Here is a 20,233-nt window from a genome sequence, read left to right as displayed (position 1 = left end):
AGAAATCACAAATCTCTCTACTTCTTTTTCAATTTGCTGTTCGTTGTTTTGCTGATTTTTCTTCTCTATTTGTATTTTACTTATATTCTTACTTACATCGCAAGAAACGGTAGCTTCGTATTTATCGTCACTGTCGTCAAAGGTAATTTCCCAACTTTCGTCAGAACTACAAGTAGCTTCAGTAGAGGTCGAAACGTTTTTGCAATTATTTTGCGCACTTAGCCAGCATTTTAATTTATAAGCATTGTATAACGCGCAATGAAAGGTACCGAATTTTCAAATTCCGTGATGGCAATATTGTACGGTATCTTCCTCATCCGGTAGATTTTTAAATGCTGGCGAGGTACCCTTCAAATTATTTATATCTCTGGAAAGTAAATTCCTCAAGTTTGCTTTTTCGTTACCTCTGACATAAATGCAACGTGCATGTCTTGCAATTTCGCGGAGATATGAGGTAAAATATTTTGGATTAACTGAGCCGTCGAACCACTCAATACCGTGATAATTTCGTGAGAGCCAATTGTTTTCTCGTCTTGCTTTTGCGAGTAATTTTCCAAACGCGTATGGTGGCATCATAATCCAATGCTCGACAATCGGAGCATCGATTGCGACAACGGCGACTTCCTTTGCGATAAATTTATTGACTTCATCGCAGAAACCTTGTATGTTGACGACTATGTCCATATTGCGAGATTTTTGTTAGTAAGGTACAAGCTTTTAGTGAAACGTGCGCGTTCGTTCGTGTCTCGTACAAAACTGAATTTATTCTAGCACGTTACATAGTTTCCACTTCGTGAAAAACGTCATCGAAATTTCCAAAGGAAGAGGAGAAGGAAAATTTTCTAATCGCGTATTACATTACGGTGTATGAATACATGCTGGTGAACGAGCGTTAAAAGCTAACCGGAAAAATCGACGATAACTTGACGCGATGCGTCGATTTCTATGACATTATCGAATTCGGCGTAAACGATACAATTAATTGTTTCGGTGAGTGCCTTCTCGAATCTTACTTCTAACCGTAGACTTCTAACCGTGTCTCACGAGATTCCAATGACCGGCGCAATTAGCGGATAGATCGGGTGTAAGATCAAAAGCGAATAACGTATATCCCTGAGAATAATTATCTCTACTTATGGAATTTTCCTCGTTCAAAAAATGGATACCCGTCTCCGAGAAGAACGTATAATAAGCTTCGATGTAAAGCGGTTCGCGAGACGAGAAAACCGGTTATAACAGTCTACTGGGTATTTGTGTACCGTTGACGTATAGCAAGAAGAAATTTATTCCGTAATTTTGGAAATTAAACGGATTCAATTTTCTGTTACCGTTAAACGCTTTATTATCGAGGAAACCTACTATTATTTGTTTCGGTAATTGTCCCAGTATTACATTATCTAACGATTCACCCACAACCACGCTGTGAATCGTGAATGTTTTAATTTCATCTCTCGTAAGCGGATACTTAGCTGTAACTTTGCTCAGCATTCTAGCATGCGCTAGTAATACTCCGGAGCTTATTTTTGCTCTTCTCATCAATAGGCTTGCATCGAATATATGAATTTTCGACGTGCAATTACTTTCTATGAAACAAAAAGTATCTTTTGAACGCACGAGTCTCAACCACACCTCGACGCCATTAATTAAAAATTTGTCCTGATTGAAAACGTCGCAATGGAGGTGACCTATAAAATCTAGCGCTCGCCCTCCGCGTATGTAACAAGCGCGTCTCGCTATAGCGGTATTGCCTTCCGCTCTTACCGTATCGTCCATGTGCCCGGGTGTACCCGCGTCCCATAAGCACGAGGGTAGATGGGAAGTTTTTGCGGGTGATGAATAATTTAACAACGCTTCGATGTATGCGCGGTACGCATAAGCGTTGTTTGGAGGCGACACGAGCTTTTGATTGAAATACACGTCGATTTGATTGAAGATGAAATGAAGAAAATGATTTACGCCCACGTTGACGGCGGCTACGGCGGCGAGACCGGGTAACGGCTCGATTTCTACGCGTAGCCGAAGACTTAGTAACGTGTGTGTGAGATCTAAATATTCTTCTCCGTGACCCGGGATGACGAATTTAAGCGGGGAGTCGTCCGAAAGCGAGGTCACGGATTTGTAATGAATCCATTGCGAACTTTTGATGCTAGTTTGCGTGGGCGGTAAAGAGAAGAGATCGAGCTCGCTTTTTAAACACTCGCTCGAGTGTGTGTGAAGAAATGACATTCTTTTCTATCGCCGCCCGCTCTATTAACGTTATTGTCACGAATAAACGTATTTAGAATAATGGCGTTTATGAAAATATATCGTATACGTGCACTTTTTACCGCTATCAAGAGACACGGTAGTGTCTCGCGACCAGTTAAGGGCGTAGCGGAGACACCGTGTATCTTAACGCGAGTCGGACATTTGAGTCTTTATAATATTTCGAATCCTCAATAATGGCTGAAGCAATCGAGTTTATACTAGACTTAATCGATAGATTGAGTTCGAATTATATAATAAAAGTGTCTTTATTTCTGCTCTACGTGATTTGTAAGCAGAGATATATAAATGCAAAGTCGAAATATGAAAAATTTCTATTAAGAAACGTCCCCGTCATCATTATCATCATCATTATCATCATTATCATCATCATTATCATCATCGACCACGCATACATAGTAGTATCGTGCTACACGTATTCACACGTATACAACACATGCGCACACATATATCACACGTACACAACACATGCAAGATGCATGTAGTGGTAATTTTGTCCATCTCGCACGTTTTACAACAGATGGCGATAGTGGCGCTCCGCCATATCGGCAGCGTGCGGGGTTATGTTGGCTAACTCTCTCTCTCTCTCTCTCTCTCTCTCTCTCTCTCTCTCTCTCTCTCTCTCTCTCTCTCTCTCTCTCTCTCTCTCTCTCTCTCTCTCTCTCTCTCTCTCTCTCTCTCTCTCTTTCTCACACGCACACGCACACACACACACACTCTCTCATTCTCACTCACTCACTCACTGTTCGTCTTGTGTACTTATTTAGTACATTCATGATCGGCAGCGTGCGAGGTTATGTTGGCTAACTCTCTCTCTCTCTCTCTCTCTCTCTCTCTCTTTCTCACACACACACGCACACACACACACACTCTCTCATTCTCACTCACTCACTCACTGTTCGTCTTGTGTACTTATTCAGTACATTCATGATTAAACATCTATATGCATTAATGTGAAATTTACTTACAATTAGTTTACTTGAAATATTCAATCTCTAAAGTGTTTATCTTATAAGATAGACAAAAAAATCTGAGTAAATAATAAGAAAAAAAAACAAGGATTATTATTGTCATAATTTTTTATCAATTAAGTACTCTCAACTATCCAATAATTAAATAAATACGTACAAATGTGCGCGCGTGTACACACATACACATATTGATATTAAAGAGATTGAAGGAGAGGAAGGAGAAGATAAAAATTTAAATATTCACATATATTTTCAAATATTATATATGAATTTATAGTTTACATATCTAATTAATAATGAATTTCTAATTATATTAAACATATCAAAATAAAGACATACATGTATTTATCAAATGAATAAAATTATTGAATACAGACTTAAAAAATTTATTAAACATAAACTTAAAAAATTAATTAATTAAACATATTCCAAATTTAGAAAAAATAAACTTTATTTATATATGCAACAGCTTTTTAAACTAAATTTTTAAATTCTATTTTATATTAGACAATTATCTCAATCAACATCTACGTCTACATTAGCTGCACTGCAGACTACCTCTACAGCCACATTATCTGCTCCGCGGATATAGCGTTATGCCAATACGATACATTACATGTACTTACTTACTTGCCTTTACTGTACCAACTCTTGTTCTTTCCACGTAATCATGTTTTTACAGTTATCGTTTGCTGTATATCTTCCAGCAAACTTTATTTCGTGTGAAGTGTATTTAATTAATTAAATCTCTGCGAAAGATTGAGAAGATGAAGGGATAATTCAAACTATAAAGACATGGTTACATGGAAAAGACAAGAGTTGATACAATAATAAAGACATACATGTATTTGTATCCTGCTGGCATAAGGTTATAGAAGTTGATTGAGATTGAAAAATAATAATGAAAATAATAAAAAAAATAAAGACACATGTATTTGTATCGTGCTGGCATAAAGTTATAAAAGTTGATTGAGATTGAAAAATAATAATAAAAATAATTAAAAAAAGGAAATATTCAATCATCATTTAAAAGCATATTTGAAATCTGTAGAATAAACAGTTTTTGCAAAAAATGTGGAGCATTAGAGCTCTAGTAAGTCTAAAAATAAATGTAAACATCAATTAATAATAACTGATGTTATATATATATTATATATATAAACCAATTTGTTGCAATATTCACTATAAAAGGTTGTAAGGGTAAGATGGCTAAAAGTGAATAATTTAAAAGATAGTTAACATAATTTTACATAAACTGAAATATTTCATAGAATAAAATATTTGTAATATTTCGAAGTTTATGTAAGATTATGTAAAAATTATACCTTTACAACTTTTTATAGTAAATATTGCGAGGAATCGATTTATATGAGAAAAATTAAGGTAATTCTATTTTGAAAATATAAGTGATCTTTAAATAACCTTGAAAATCGCCGTTTAGGAAAAAGTCGGTGTCAACTTTTTCTTTTTCGAAATCCTGCAACTTTTATCTAAATTTAATAGAAAATGTATAAAAAATGCTCGACATTAGTACACACACACACACACACACACACACACATATGGGTAAATTTATATAAATAGGGTGCTTTAGGAGGAATGATCAGGATTCTAGGATATGATTGTACACATCATTTTAAGCAAAGAAGTTTAGATAAACATGTTTAATAATTGTTCTATTCCGGTCATAAAAATATACAAAAATGAATGATATAATCTCTAAAAACTCACCTTTAAAAAAAGGTAAAAAAAGGCGACCAGTTAAGGGCACGCCATTAACAAAAATTATCCATTGCAAACCCATGTAGAATCCTATCCTATTGCAAACCCATGTAGAATCCTATAAAAAATTAATCATTGCAAACCCATGTAGAATCCTAGGCAAAATTAACCATTGCAAACTCATGTAGAATTGTATTAAAAATGATCCATTGCAAACTTATGTAGAATCCTACATTGCAAACCCATGTACAATAGAATTGTATGAAAAATTATCGATTATAAATTCATGTACAATCGTAACAAAAGTAATGAAATAAAAAAAAAATTGCGCCAAGTGAAAGTAGAAACTTGTACCAGTGGAAAATTAAAGTTGCAGACATATATAGAGTCGTATAATGAATCAGTAAAAATTTAAATTTGCAAATGTAGAATCGTACCATAAAAAAACTTATCTTTTAAAAAAAAAGATAAACAAGATGCCAAGTCCATGCGCCATGTAAAAAAGAAATAAAAAAATTTTAGTTAAAAAAACTGGGAGCGCTGCTAAATAATATTCTAACAATATTAAAATTAAATTGTTACTTTTAAACTCATTACAGTTAAAATATGTTTTGTGTTTAAATTAATTAATGTTACTTTAAGGGGATCCTAAATGATGTTTTTACCGACCGAATGCGAGAATATTTATTTTTTTCATATAACTTTTTATTGACTATACTGATCAATAAATCCTTTTCCACGATTAAAGTACTTATAAAAACGGACCGCGCTAGCTATGTTTGCATATATAAATCATATAAAAATCAAAAATTACAGTTTTGTTATCGGCTGCTTTGTGTCAGTTCGTAATAATACTTATTTAATAAAAAAAGTTTTGCAGTTTGTCTGTGCATGAAATATAGTATGCGCGATAAGGATTATATGAAGAAATATTAGTAAGCAATTAAAAGTGAGATTGCAAGTCTAATAAAAAAGTTATATATAAAAAAACATTTCACGCATATGTGTGTGTGCAAATCGAGGCTGCGGAATAAAACAGAGCAGTAGATTAGTTGTGTGATATCGTGATAGATGGAGCTGCAACGTGTTTCTCTCTCTCTCTCTCTTTCTCTCGCTCTCTCTCTTTCTGTTTTTTATAAGGTCTGTTCGTTTTGGCTACACTGGCCACATTAGTTCAGAGGTTGTCTTTTTTGTTCGACATTGGAAGGAAAAAGATAACCTCTGAATTAGTGTAGCCAATGTATGCCATTATATATTTTATGTTTGATAATATAAATAATACATCAATTTTTTTCTATAAAAAACTATATATAAAACAGAAAAAATTTTGTGTTATTTATATTATCAAACACATGAAATATATAATGACATACAATTTTATTTTAATTATATTTGTATAATACAATAATATTCACATGATTTTTATAGATAATAAGTATATGCATTTATAATTTATAAAAACTAAATCTTATTTTTCATACATCGAAGTAATTCGAGTAATGATTTTACTGAAATATATATTTGATAGACATTGTGAACGAATTTTATTTGTTCGCATATACCTGTAAATTGTTATAAAAATTACTTTTACTGTAAATGTAAGATAAATTGTATGCAATCTATAAAACAAAAAGAGAGAGACAGAGAGAGAGAGAGAGAGAGAGAGAGAGAGAGAGAGCGAGCTTTTTTTTCTTTCCCGAAAATAGAGACATTCAATGCAAACGGTGAATTGTATATCTCTTTACGACACGTACAGCCGAGGAAAAATTTTTTATATATAATTATATAAAATAATTGTATAATTATACATATAATTTTGCGATTATATATGTATAAAATTATACAATTATTTTAATATAATTATATATAAAAAATTTTTCCCGCGTTGTATGTGTCGTAAGGAAATATACGTATAATTGATCGTTTGCATTGAATGTCACTATTTTCTGAAAAGTAAAAAAAGAGAGCTCTCTCTCTCTCTCTCTCTCTCTCTCTCTTTCTTGATCCTTTATGCTTATTGTTAGTATTCTATCAATTAGTAATCAATGCAATCAATCATATCGTTTTACGGCAACAGCCAGTTACTCGTTCACTCACTCATTCTTTTAAAATATGTCCATTTTTATACATAATTATGTAAATTTATATATAAAAAATAAGGGTGCATATATAATCATGTCAAATTTGTATATAAAACATATATATTTATATATATAAAGAAATACTTATTTATTACACTTGTATATATATATATATATATATATATATATATATATATATATAAATTTATATAATTATATATAACAAGCACTTTTACTTAATTATGTATAGACATATTTCATAATATAATTCTGCGATTATACGTATACTTTTATATATTTCTATATAATGTTATATTATTATATACACAAATTTTTGTCCCGGGGTATTTTAAACTTTTATTTTCTTTTTCTTTCCCCATTCTTGTCTGTCTTTACATGCATGTTATTATGTTGTATGTGTATCATGTATAATTTGGATTTGTATGTATGTTGAGAAGATTGGAATAGATAAAATTTTCTTACTTCATGTTTTTATATTATAAATGCAGCTTTTTGTAAATATCCGAAATAAATAATTTTTCTACAAATATTTTAAATTTATCAAAATATTTTTTACTGCACAATTAGACTAATATATTTTGCATTATTCTATCTTTATTAATTTTTTTCATAATAAAATGGATTTTATTGAACAAATAATAAATAGTAAATAGAGAAAATATAAAATATCGAAAAGAATATATTCATATAAACATATATTTGTGAAATCGAAATTTTGTTAAAATTGACTTTCATAGAAATTGTATTTTATAAATTTAATTAAAAAAAGCTGCATTTATCAGATAGAAACATAAAGTAATAAAATAATATATTCCAATCTTCTCAACACACACACACACACACACACGCACACAACTTCTTATAACAAATGTTATATAAATTATACATATACAGGATGTAACAACGATCATATATCAGGAGTTTTTAGAAGAAAATACGTATTTTATTGAAAAATGTTTTATTACCAAAGTTATAAGGGTTACTTATCATTACATAGTAGTATTAGTATTATGTTGAATAGCATTATCAAAGTCACATAAAGATTATTTGGAAATAATGGAAACCCTCATTTTTTATTGCATGCACAGAATGAAAAATTTATTTAGAAAAGCTCTCATAATAAGCTACATGTATGTACATGCAATAAAAAATGAGGGTTTCCATTATTTCCAAATGATCTTTATGTGACTTTGATAATGCTATTCAACATAATACTAATACTACTATGTAATGATAAGTAAGCCTTATAACTTGGTAATAAAACATTTTTCAATAAAATACGTATTTTCTTCTAAAAACTCCTGATATATGATCGTTGTTACATCCTGTATATGTATAATTTATATAACATTTGTTATAAGAAGTTGTGTGCGTGTGTGTGTGTGTGTGTGTTGAGAAGATTGGAATATATTATTTTATTACTTTATGTTTCTATCTGATAAATGCAGCTTTTTTTAATTAAATTTATAAAATACAATTTCTATGAAAGTCAATTTTAACAAAATTTCGATTTCACAAATATATGTTTATATGAATACATTCTTTTCGATATTTTATATTTTCTCTATTTACTATTTATTATTTGTTCAATAAAATCCATTTTATTATGAAAAAAATTAATAAAGATAGAATAATGCAAAATATATTAGTCTAATTGTGCAGTAAAAAATATTTTGATAAATTTAAAATATTTGTAGAAAAATTATTTATTTCGGATATTTACAAAAAGCTGCATTTATAATATAAAAACATGAAGTAAGAAAATTTATCTATTCCAATCTTCTCAACATACATACAAATCCAAATTATACATGATACACATACAACATAATAATATGCATGTAAAGACAAACAAGAATGGGGAAAGAAAAAGAAAATAAAAGTTTAAAATACCCCGGGACAAAAATTTGTGTATATAATAATATAATATTATATAGAAATATATAAAGTATACGTATAATCGCAGAATTATATTATGAAATATGTCTATACATAATTAAGTAAAAGTGCTTGTTATATATAATTATATAAATTTATATTATATATATATATATATATATATACACAAGTGTAATAAATAAGTATTTCTTTATATATATAAATATATATGTTTTATATACAAATTTGACATGATTATATATGCACCCTTATTTTTTATATATAAATTTACATAATTATGTATAAAAATGGACATATTTTAAAAGAATGAATGAGTGAGTGAACGAGTAACTGGCTGTGTCCGTAAAACGATATGATTGATTGCATTGATTACTAATTGATAGAATACTAACAATAAGCATAAAGGATCAAGAAAGAGAGAGAGAGAGAGAGAGAGAGAGAGCTCTCTTTTTTACTTTTCAGAAAATAGTGACATTCAATGCAAACGATCAATTATACATATATCTCCTTACGACACATTACAACGCGGGAAAAATTTTTTATATATAATTATATTAAATAATTGTGTAATTATAATTTTGCGAAAAATAACAAAAATTGGGTACATGCTAAAAATGTAGCATGTAAACACCCTATATATATATATTTGTAAACAAAATCGTGTGCGCGCAATGACATATATTTGGGCGGATGGTTCACTTGTCACGCGGTACGTACTATACGTGCTTACACGCAGTGCGCGACTCGACCGTTATAACGTGTGATAACGTGTCGAATATTGTGATAGATAGACATACTGTGATATTTTAAAAGTGATATTTTTATATTATTAAATATATAGTGTATAATGGGTGCAAACAAAAAATAACGTTTGCCCCTATCTGGTCGCAGATTGAGTAGAAAGGGAGCATGTTTTAAAAGGTTAGTATTATGTCATATCATAAATTGATTCAATATCAGAATTACTGTTACATACAGCACAAATACACAAAATATTACATACCTATTATTATGCACATAAATGTATATAACGATTAGATAGACAAAAAGAAAAAGAAATATATATATATATATATATATATAACATTATAAACAGTACAAATAAACATTAATTATATACATCTATTTGTTATACACATACATGGATATAATGAATAAATTAACAGATACAGAAAGCTGAAGAAAAAAAAAAGAAAGATAGTGAGTATGAGTTCTCTAGCCTCTTTACATTATAAATATATATCATAAAGCAATATATATATGTATATATACATACCACACATACATGTATACATACATAATAATATTGCTTGTCGACGTTTATAAAAAGGCTCACTCGTTCGCTCTCTTTCTATTTATTTCTTTTTTCTTCTATTTCTTTTTTTTGTCTATCTAATCGTTATATACATTTATGTGCATAATAAATAGGTATGTAATATTTTGTGTATTTGTGCTGTATGTAACAGTATTATGTATGCTGTATGTATTATATATATATATATTATAATAGTGCGCATGATATTTGAGACGTTTCTGATAATTAAAAAATTTATATTGTACAAATGAATTTGTTTCAAAGCTATTACGTAACAGAAAAATTAAAAAAAAAATGTTTTCATGAAAAAATGAATGTCATAATTTTTTTTTTAAATAAAAGCATCATATTCAATCTAAATCAATTTGTTACAATATTCTGCATCAAAAATTATAAAGATAAATTGTGAAAAAGTGAAAAGTTTACGAGATATTTGAGTTTTAGAGAAAATATGTAGCTGCTGGTTTACAATTTATATCTTTATTCATATCTGTGTTTTCTTTACACCAATTGATTTAAAATTGGAATAAAATAATCAGAAAATGATTTCATGAGATATTTCATAGTTTATGTACATTATGAAAGTATAATATATCTCATAAGCTATTCGCTTTTTTGGCCATCCTACATTACAACTTATGCAGAATATTGAGAATCGATTTATATAAAAAAATATGATTTTATTAAAAAAAATTCAAGGTAACACTAATTTTTTTTATAAAAATTTTTTTTCCTCATTTTTTATTGCTTGTAATGGATTGCACAAAACAGATCAATTTTTACAATATATATTTTTTTCTAAACTGTTGCAAACATTTCAAAAATCGTACGTATTGTTATGCTGAACATCGTATTAATATATATATATATATATGATACATATATATTGATATATATAGTTGGTGTAAAGAAAACACATATTTACCTTTAAAAAAATATGAAAATTGCAATAAGCAGTTAGATAATTTTTCTTTAAGACAACTATGTGTTTTCTTTACACCAATTGATTCGTCTCATTATTCTGTGCATAAAAGTATTAAGGTATGATAATCGAAAATGAATATTTCCCAAGATATTTTCTATTTTATGTCAAATACTGCAAATTTGCAGCCTTATAACTCGAAAAATACTTAATGAAAAAATATTTTATTGTAGTGTTTTGGAAAGATCTTAAAGTCAGCTATAAAAGTATGCAAGAAAAAATATAATGTTCCATTTAAGAAATTGAAGTTGACCCGTCACGTAACCTTCAAATGGCTATTCAAGGTCAAATCAATGACACCATCTCATGTCCCCCTTGAAACCATACAACTTTTATCTGAAACATTTTTGTCTTAAACTTTTGAATTTTGAGAAATTTTAGTGCAAAGATTAAATGGCTTACCCTGTATATAATATATATATACATATATATATATATATATATATATATATATATATTTGTATGTATGTATGTATGTAGGTGTAATTTTATAAGAACATTCAAATAGACGTTTAAAATGCAATTTTTATTTTTATTTTTAATTTTTATTTTAATTTTTTTTTATTAACAATGCAATTCTCAATTTTTTTTATCTGAAAGATAATGCAATCCTTTGTTTATTTTTTCATGTATAATTGATAATTTATTATTATAGTTTTTATAGTAGTTAGTGCCAGAGGCGGTCTATTCGTGTGCTGGTTTAAAAATAATTCCAGAGGCGATCTATTCGTGTGCTGGTTTGTTTTAAAACTGTAATTCCAGAGGCGATCTATTCGTGTGCTGGTTGTTTAAAACTGTAATTCCAGAGGCGATCTATTCGTGTGCTGGTTGTTTTTAAAACTGTAATCCAGAGGCGATCTATTCGTGTGCTGGTTGTTTAAAAACTGTAATTCCAGAGGCGATCTATTCGTGTGCTGGTTGTTTTAAAACTGTAATTCCAGATGGCGATCTATTTGTGTGCTGGTTGTTTTTAAAACTGTAATCCAGAGGCGATCTATTCGTGTGCTGGTTGTTTTAAAACTGTAATTCCAGAGGCGATCTATTCGTTGTGCTGGTTGTTTTAAAACTGTAATTCCAGAGGCGATCTATTCGTGGTGCTGGTTGTTTTAAAACTGTAATTCCAGAGGCGATCTATTCGTGTGCTGGTTGTTTTAAAACTGTAATTCCAGAGGCGATCATCGCTCTGCTATTCGTGTGCTGGTTGTTTTAAAAAAATAATTCCACAGGCGATCTATTCGTTTTGCTGATAACTGTACAAATAATTTTACCCCAGATGCAGTTTGGCATGTGCGCAAAATTCTCAGAAAGCGATATTGCAATGTTGAAACTTTATAACTTACATGTGATAGTGACTTCACGTAATCTTTATGACTGTGCAAGGTTCAACACTAATGGTACTATTTTATAGTTCCTTTGAAACCGTACAACTTTTGTTGTTTTATTATAAAATGCATTGAAACAAAGAGATATTAGGGGTAGTAAAATGGGACAACCTTGTATAAATACACACACGCATCCATATGTGGTATATGTATGTTGTAAACAACCTGTGTATATATAATTTTTATATATAATTATAAATTATATAAATGGGACACCCTGTATATGTATGTGTGTGTCGATTGACAACTTTTTTATTCCCCACATCTGTCGATTTTTTTCGTAATTATTTTTAAAAAAAACTTATTATCGACCCTATCGGAGTTCGCCCGTTCCCCTTTTGGGCCCCCCAAAAGGTTTTTTTTGAAATTTTTAAATTTTGAAAGGGGCCCCCCTTTTTTTTTAAAAAAATTTTTTTTTTTTTTTACAGGGGCCCAGGGATTGGAAAACTTTTTTTTTTTTTTTTTTTAAAAGAAAGTTTTTTTTGGGGGGGTTTCCCCACATTTTAAAATTTTTTAAATTTTTTTCTGTTTCCCCCATCCCCAATTTTTTTTATGTCTGCAACCTTTAAAATTTTTAAAGGGGGAAAAGGGGTTTTTTTTCATTTTGGGGCAATTTTTTTTTTTTTCATTACTTTTTTTACGATTGTCCCCCAATTTTTAATCGAAATTTTTCATACAATTTTTTTTTACAGGGGGTTTGGGAATGTGGGGTTCCCAAAAGTTTCCCCAAGGGAAAAATTTTTTTTTAAAAAAATTTTTTCCCCGGGGTTGGGAAGGGTTTAAATTTTTCCCCAGGTTCTAAATGGGTTTTTCAATTTAAAATTTTTTTTTTTAGGTTCTTTTGGGGGGTTTCCCCAAAAGGAAAGGTTCAAAAAGGGGTTTTAAAAGGAAAAATTTGGTTTTAAAGGCGTGCCCTTAACTGGGGCCTTTTTTTCCCCTTTTTTTAAAAAAGGGGTTTTTAGGGGATTTTTTTTAAAAAAAACTTTACGCCCTTTGCACGTTTTTTGGTTTTTTTTTTAAAAATTGGGGAAAGTTTTTTTCCCCGTTTTTTTTTTTTTTTTTTTTGTTTTTTTTTTTTTCCCACTTGATTTTTGAAAATTTTTTTTTTTTTGTTTTACGCCGTTTACGCGACGGGGTTTTTGCAAAAATTTTGGGGGACGTGGGTCTTAACCCCCCCCGAAAGAAAACTGCGCAAAATAAATTTTTTAAACTTTTTTTAAACCCCTCCCTTTTTATTAGATTACTTTTTTTTTTCCCCAGCCTTTTTTTTAAAAATTTTCCCGGGTTTTTTTAAAAAAGGTTTTGGGCAGCTACCCTTTTAAATTTTGCCTTTTAAATTTTGCCCTTTTTAAAAAAAATGCCCGGGGAAATTTTTTTTTTTCCCCAAATTTCGATTTGTTTAAACCCCCCCCCCTGCAAAGTTCTTTTCCCACGTCCCTGATTTTTAGGTTTAAAAAAGACAATACAAGCCCCAAAAAAATTCCCCCGAGAAAAACCTTTTCCCCCCGTTGATGGGGGGAAACCCCCCCAAAAAACCCAAGGGAAAATTCCCCCCGCCGGGTTTCAACCTTTTTTTAATCCTTTTTTAAAACTCCCAATAATAATCCTTTTAATGAAAAAACCCCCTTTTTTCTCATAAAAAAAACTTTCCCCCGTTTTTTAAAAAATCAAATTTTAATACTTTTAAAAAAGTAAAACACCTTTTAAAACCCCGGTTCAAATGGTTTTTTTTTTTCCCGTATTTTTTTTTTTATCGATTTAAAAATTTTGGAAAAAATTTGTTTTGGGGCACCGGGTTTTTAATTTTGGGGGGGGTAAAAAATTTTTTTTCTTGTTTTGCCCCAAAAAAGGGGGTCCCCCCCAACCCCCCCTGACAGGCACTATTCGGAAAAGAGGGGGGTTTTATATCCCCTTTTAGTAAGGTCGAAATATCACAAAAAACCCAAAAAATTTACCCCGGGAAAAAACCCCGCACCAAACCCCCAAAGCTTCGAAAAATAGAACCCCCCCGGCCCCTATTTTCCTTTTTTATCAAAAGAACCGAAATTTAAAAAAAAAATTTAAGTAGTTTTTTTTGGGGGAATTTAAATTTTACATGTTGGGGGAAATTAGTACGGGCGAGTGAGAATTTAAAAAAAAAAGGATTTTCCCCCTTTAAGGAGCGTTATAAAAAAAATCAGCAAACCGAGCTTTTGGGGAAAAGGTCTGGGGGAAAAAAATTTTTTAAAAATGAACCCGACCCCCAACCAGCGGGCCCCCGCGGGGAAAAGAAAAAAATATACCCCCTTTTTAAATTTTTCTTGCTCCAAAAAAAAGGGGGGAAACCCCCGGTTTTTCCCCTTTCCCATGCGAATTAAATCAGGGGCCCCAACCCTTTTCCATTTTTTTATAAACGCCAGGGGGTTTAAGGGTTTTTCCTTCGAATTTAAAAAACCTCTTTTTTTTTATTTTTCTTTTTTTTTTGGGGAAAAATTTATCGCCCGAAACTAAGCATTTTTTTTTTTGCGCCTTATATAAAAAAAGGTTTGGGGGGAAATTTTGGGTTTCACTAAACGGATTCCCCCCTTTACCGTGAAGTGCAGCGATTGGGGAATTCCAAAATAAAAGGGGGGGGGGTTTTTTTTTTGGGGGGAAAAATAGCGCATACGGCTATTGGGGGAAAAAGAACCGGGAAAAAATTTTTTTTTCCCCCTCTTTCGAAAAATTTTTTAAAATTTGAAAGGGTTTTAATCCGGGTTTTTAAAAATTTAGAAGGAAACCCCCCCCCCAACCCCAAAAATTTTGTTTTTTTACCGGGGTTTTCCCCCCCTTTTTACCCCCAAAAAATCGACAAAAACCCTTTTTTTTTGTTTTTTTTAAAAATAACCGGCAAATTTTTTGGGGTTCAAAAAAAAATTCCGTCAAAAATTCACCCGAAAATCGTTTAAATTTTCAAAACGGGGGTTTTTCCCCTTTCAAACCCAAATTTTAAAAAATTTTTTTCCTCGCCCTTTTCGCCTCGTTTCCTTTTCGAAGATTATTTTGCTTTTTTTTTACGCTTTAGGGGAAAACCCCAAAGGGGATTTTTATTTTTTTGTTTACGCCACGTTTCTTTTTCTTTTCTTTTCTTTACCCTTTTTTTTGTTTAATTTTCAAAACCGGGGTACGGCTTTTTCCCCTCGCGTCCCGACAGGGGTTTTTTTTTTGGGGAGGGTGAAATGACGGAGTTTGGAAAGGGGAAAAAACAAATTTTAAAAAAACCCCCCAAAGTAAGGGGCGGTATTTTTTCGAAAAATTTAACGACACCCGGGGCCCTTTGATTTTTTTTTAAAAATTTTTTCCATTTAAGATTTTTTTAATTTTGGGGGGATTCGCTTTCCCAAAAAAAAAAATTTTTTTTTTTTTTGGGGAAATTTTTTTACGGGGGGGCGAAAATTCTTTGCCGGGGGTGGTCGAAAGGGATGGGGGGAAAGTGCCCCTTTTTTTTCTGAAAATAGGGGGAAAAGGGCCCTTTTACCCCCGGAGGGGGCTTTTTTGTAACGAAAAAGGTTCTACCCAAAAAAATTTTACTAAGCACATCGAGAACCGTTATTTAAAAAAGGGGAAAAACCTTTTTTTTTATAGCTCTTGGCCCCCAAAAAATCGATCAAATCGGTTTCCCCAAAATCACGAATTTTTTAAGGGTTTTTAAAGAAAAGGAAAGGGAAAATTTTTGTCGTACCGGACGAGGAAAAAAGGGTAGGGGACCCCGCGATTTTAACCCCCTCGACGGAATTTTTTTACGGGGTTTAAAAATTAATTTTAAAAAGGCTCGGGGGAAAAATTGTCCCCCGCAGAGTACCCCCTTTTAAGGGGGGGGGATAAATTTTAAAAATTTTTTAAAAATTTACAATTGGGGGTTTATCCCAAACGAGGGGAAAATTTTTTTTCTCTTTTACCGGGGGGAAAAAATCTTTTTCGGGGAATTTTCTATCGCGTCCCTTTGTCGTCCCCTTCCTCGTGGCGGATTTTAAATTTTTCGTATCTCCTTTGGGTTTTTTACCCCTTTTGTCAAATTTTCTTTTTAAATGTACGGAAAGGGGGGGATCGGGGGGGGGCCGCGGGGAAAAAGCGGAAGAATTTTAGGGGTTTTGGGCCTCCCCTTTTAAAAAAATTTTGTTTTTCCTTTTTAAGACGCGGGGCCCCTATCTATGTCCCGTAGGGAACGGGAAAAAGGGGTTTTTTGGGGGCTTTTTCCCCTTTTTTTTTCTCGCGTACCGCTTTTTTTATAATTTTTGCGAATTTAAACCCCCCAAAAAATGTCCCCGTTTATTTTTGGGGGCCCCGGGGTTTTTTCCCGAAACCCCTTTGAGAGGGTATCGAAAGATTTTTAATAGGGGCCCTTTTCTACGAAAAAATTTTAAAAACACTATTAAGTTTTTTTTGGAAAAATTTTTCCCTGATTGAGTGGTTTTTTCCCCAAAACTACTTTCTAGCGGCGCTAATTTTTCCGTCGGTTTTTAAATTTTTTTTCCAAAGTTCATCCCCCTTTTTTCGATGTTTAGCCTTTTGCTTTTTTTTGTTTGCCCCGTTCCAAACGCTTTTTCCCCCGGCGTGAAAAACTTTGCGAAAAAAGTTTTCCCCGCGCACAAACCCCAAAGGGAAAAAAAAACGTAAAGGGCCCTTTTTTATTTCTTTTTCCCCCTTTTTTCTTTTTTCCGCCCGAGGGGTGAATTCAAAAATACGCCCCCCTCTCTGAAAAAAACCCCTGAAAAAAGGGGCCCCCCGGGGGTTTGTAGGGGAAAATTTTTTTTATCTTTTTTTTTAAAATTTTTTATTTTCGGAATTTTTTTGGGGTAAATTTTTCGGCCGGGGGTTTAGAAAAAAATTTCCCGGGTTTTTTGCTGCAGTCTTTTGGGGTTTTTCCCCCCCAAAATTTAAAAAAACCTTTTTTTTTTTTTTCCATTTTTGGGGAACGAAAAAAATTTTTTTTTTTTTCCCCTTTTTTGGGGGCCCCCAAAATACACAGGGGGGCCCCCTTTTTTTTAAATTTCCAAATGGGATGGGATAATATAGTTTCGAGAGGGAAAAAACAAAAATAGAGAAAAAAATCCCCGGGGAAAGAAACCAATAGTTTTTTTTAAACTTTAAAATTTTTTTTTTTCGCAGCAATCCCTTTTTGGATTTTTTTGGGGGTCAAAAAAAGGGGGCGTTTTTTTTCACTATTGAAAGGGGGTCCTTTTAAAGATTTTAAAAAAAAACCCCCCTCAAAAATTTACACTATGAGATTTTATCGACGGTACAAAAAAAAGTTTTGTTTTTTGGATTTTTTTTCAGATAAAATAAATTTTAAAAAAAAGATTTCGTTTTTTTTTTGCCGATAGATCTTTTTTAGTTTTTTTTCCCCCCCCCGCGGATAAAATTTTTGACGAGGATCCCTTTTTTTGGTTTTTTTTTTTTTTTTACCTTTCGCGTTTTTTTAAATTGCACGGTAAAAAGGGGTCGTGGGGGAATACGGTTTTTTATCCCCCTTTTCCCCCTTTTTTGACGTTTAAACGTGGAAAGTAGGGTTTTTGCAGTTTTTTTTGGGGAAAAAGAAAAAAGTCCGAAATCGATATTTTTTGGAGTTTTTTTTTTTAAATGAGAAAAAAACCCCCCGGGGGGGTTGGGGGGGGGGAGCGTGGAATACGTTTTTTCCCTTTTAAAATTGGATGTGGATATTTTGACTTTCAAAGAGAATTTCCCCCGCAAACCGCGGGGGTTTTTTTTAAAAAATACTATGAATTTTGAAATTGGGGATTGTCGCGTTGTCCGGCCCCAAATGGAAGGATTTTGCAAAGGGGGAAAAAAAAAAAAAAAAAATTTTTTGATGGTTTCCCTTTTAGAAAACCAGACCCCCCCGTAACATCGCACGAGGAAAAACTCTTTAATTTTTGTCGATTATCACTAATTTCGGGGGGGGGGGAAAATTGTAAAAAAAATTTTTTCCCGGGGGGGGTTTTAAAACCCCGGGGGAAAATTGATTTTTTTTTTTTTCGATTTTTTTAAAAACGTTTTTTTTGTTTTTAACGTTTTTTTTCTTACGCTTTTTCTTTTTTCTTTTAATTTTTACGTTTGGGCAAAACTTTGTTTGGGGAACCCTTAAAAACCGGGGTTTTAAAAAAAAATTTTAAAAAATTTTTTCGAATCAAAAAAATGGGAACGTCGGAAAAAAAACGAAGAAATTTTTTCAAAAAAAATCTTTTTTTTAAAATTTTTCCGTGGGCCCCCCCCAAAAGATCCCCGTAAAAGGATTTTTCCACCCCACACCCCTTTCCCCCAAAAAAATGAACAAAAAATTTTCCCCTTTCCCCGTACAATCTTGAAAATTTAAAAAAAACCCGGGGAAAGTTTTTAAAAAAAAAAAAATTTTTAAAAAAAGACCCCCCCCGGTTTTTAAAATTTTTTAATTTTTTATCATTTTGAAATCAGTACGGGGAAAAAAAAAAAAGGCTTTTTGGGCCCCCCGGGGGGGGCCCCCCCCGGGGGGGGTCCCCCTTTGCCCCGTGCTGGCGTACACGCGGGGGGGCCCCGATCAGCTGATGGGGCCCCGGGTTAGCTAAAAAATCCCGATTAAAAAAAGGAACGCTTGGTTAGCCCCCCGCTCCCGAGGGGGTTGAAAAAAGCGCACTTTGGGGGGGGGCCCAAAAGGGGGTTTAAAATAAAATTTTTTTTGGTTGGGGGGTATGTCTTGTGTTTAGGGACTTTTTGGTGATTTGGGCAACCGGGTTTTAATATTTAAAAAAAAAACCCCCCATTTAAACCCAAAAATTTTTTTTTAAAAATTTTTAAATTTTTTTTATTTTTAAATTTTTTCAAAAAAAAAAATTTATTTTAAAATTTTTTTTAAAAAAATTTAATATTTCAAAAAAAAAAATTTTTTTTTTTAAAAAAAGGTTTAATTTTTTATTTTAAAATTTAGGGGGGGGGAAAAAATTTTTTTTTTTTTAAAATAAAAAATTTTTTAGAACAAATTTTTTTTTTAAAAAAAAATTTTTGTATTTATTTTAAAAAGTATTTTTTTTTATTACTAATTTTAAACATCTTCAACTTTATTTAAAAACCCCCCCTTATCCTTCCTATTAAAAAAAAAAAAATTTTTAAACAAAGGCCCCTTTTTAAAAAATTAAAACTAGGGTTTATAAAATTTAAAAAAAAATTTAAAATTTATTTTTAAAAATTTTAAAAAAAACTTTTTCTTCTAAATTTTTTTTTTTAAAATTTTTTTTTTTCTATGCAAGGGGGGAAAAAAACGCACCGTATAGGATTATATCCCCAAAAAAAGTTTTAAAAAAAATGTAAAAGGGGGAGAGCGATGTTTTAAATTTCCGGAAAAAAACCCTTTTAGGGAAAAAGGAATATCGTTTTTTTTTTTAAAAAATTTCCTTTTTTTTTAATAACCGGGTTTTGGCATATTTTTTTTTTTGTCACGCGTTTTTAAAAATCGTGAAATGCGGGTTCCCCAAAGGGCCCAAAAACAAAAAATTTATCAAAGCCCCAGGAATCGCCCCCAAAAATTTTGCTCCCCCCCGCGCTCCCTTTTTTCCCTTTCCTCTTTTTTCCCTTTTCTTCTCTTTCTTTCCGCAGCAATTTTAAAA

At 31.5% G+C, this 20,233-nt stretch overlaps 1 protein-coding gene across 1 annotated transcript; it reads right to left on the bottom strand.

The window, feature by feature from the left end:
* Window positions 1-1,230: 1,230 nt before the first annotated feature.
* On the bottom strand, window positions 1,231-2,226 carry LOC146723891 (uncharacterized). The gene has a single exon (XM_085480949.1). It carries the CDS (start codon window positions 2,224-2,226, stop codon window positions 1,231-1,233), a length of 996 nt encoding a protein of 331 aa, XP_085337075.1.
* Window positions 2,227-20,233: the final 18,007 nt, after the last annotated feature.

Source organism: Nylanderia fulva, unplaced genomic scaffold, assembly GCF_048542155.1.
Source record: "Nylanderia fulva isolate GAGA-0341 unplaced genomic scaffold, ASM4854215v1 Scaffold161, whole genome shotgun sequence".
Classification (NCBI taxonomy): domain Eukaryota; kingdom Metazoa; phylum Arthropoda; class Insecta; order Hymenoptera; family Formicidae; genus Nylanderia; species Nylanderia fulva.
Note: the sequence above shows the minus strand (reverse complement) of the source record. Positions and strands in the feature narration are given on the sequence as shown.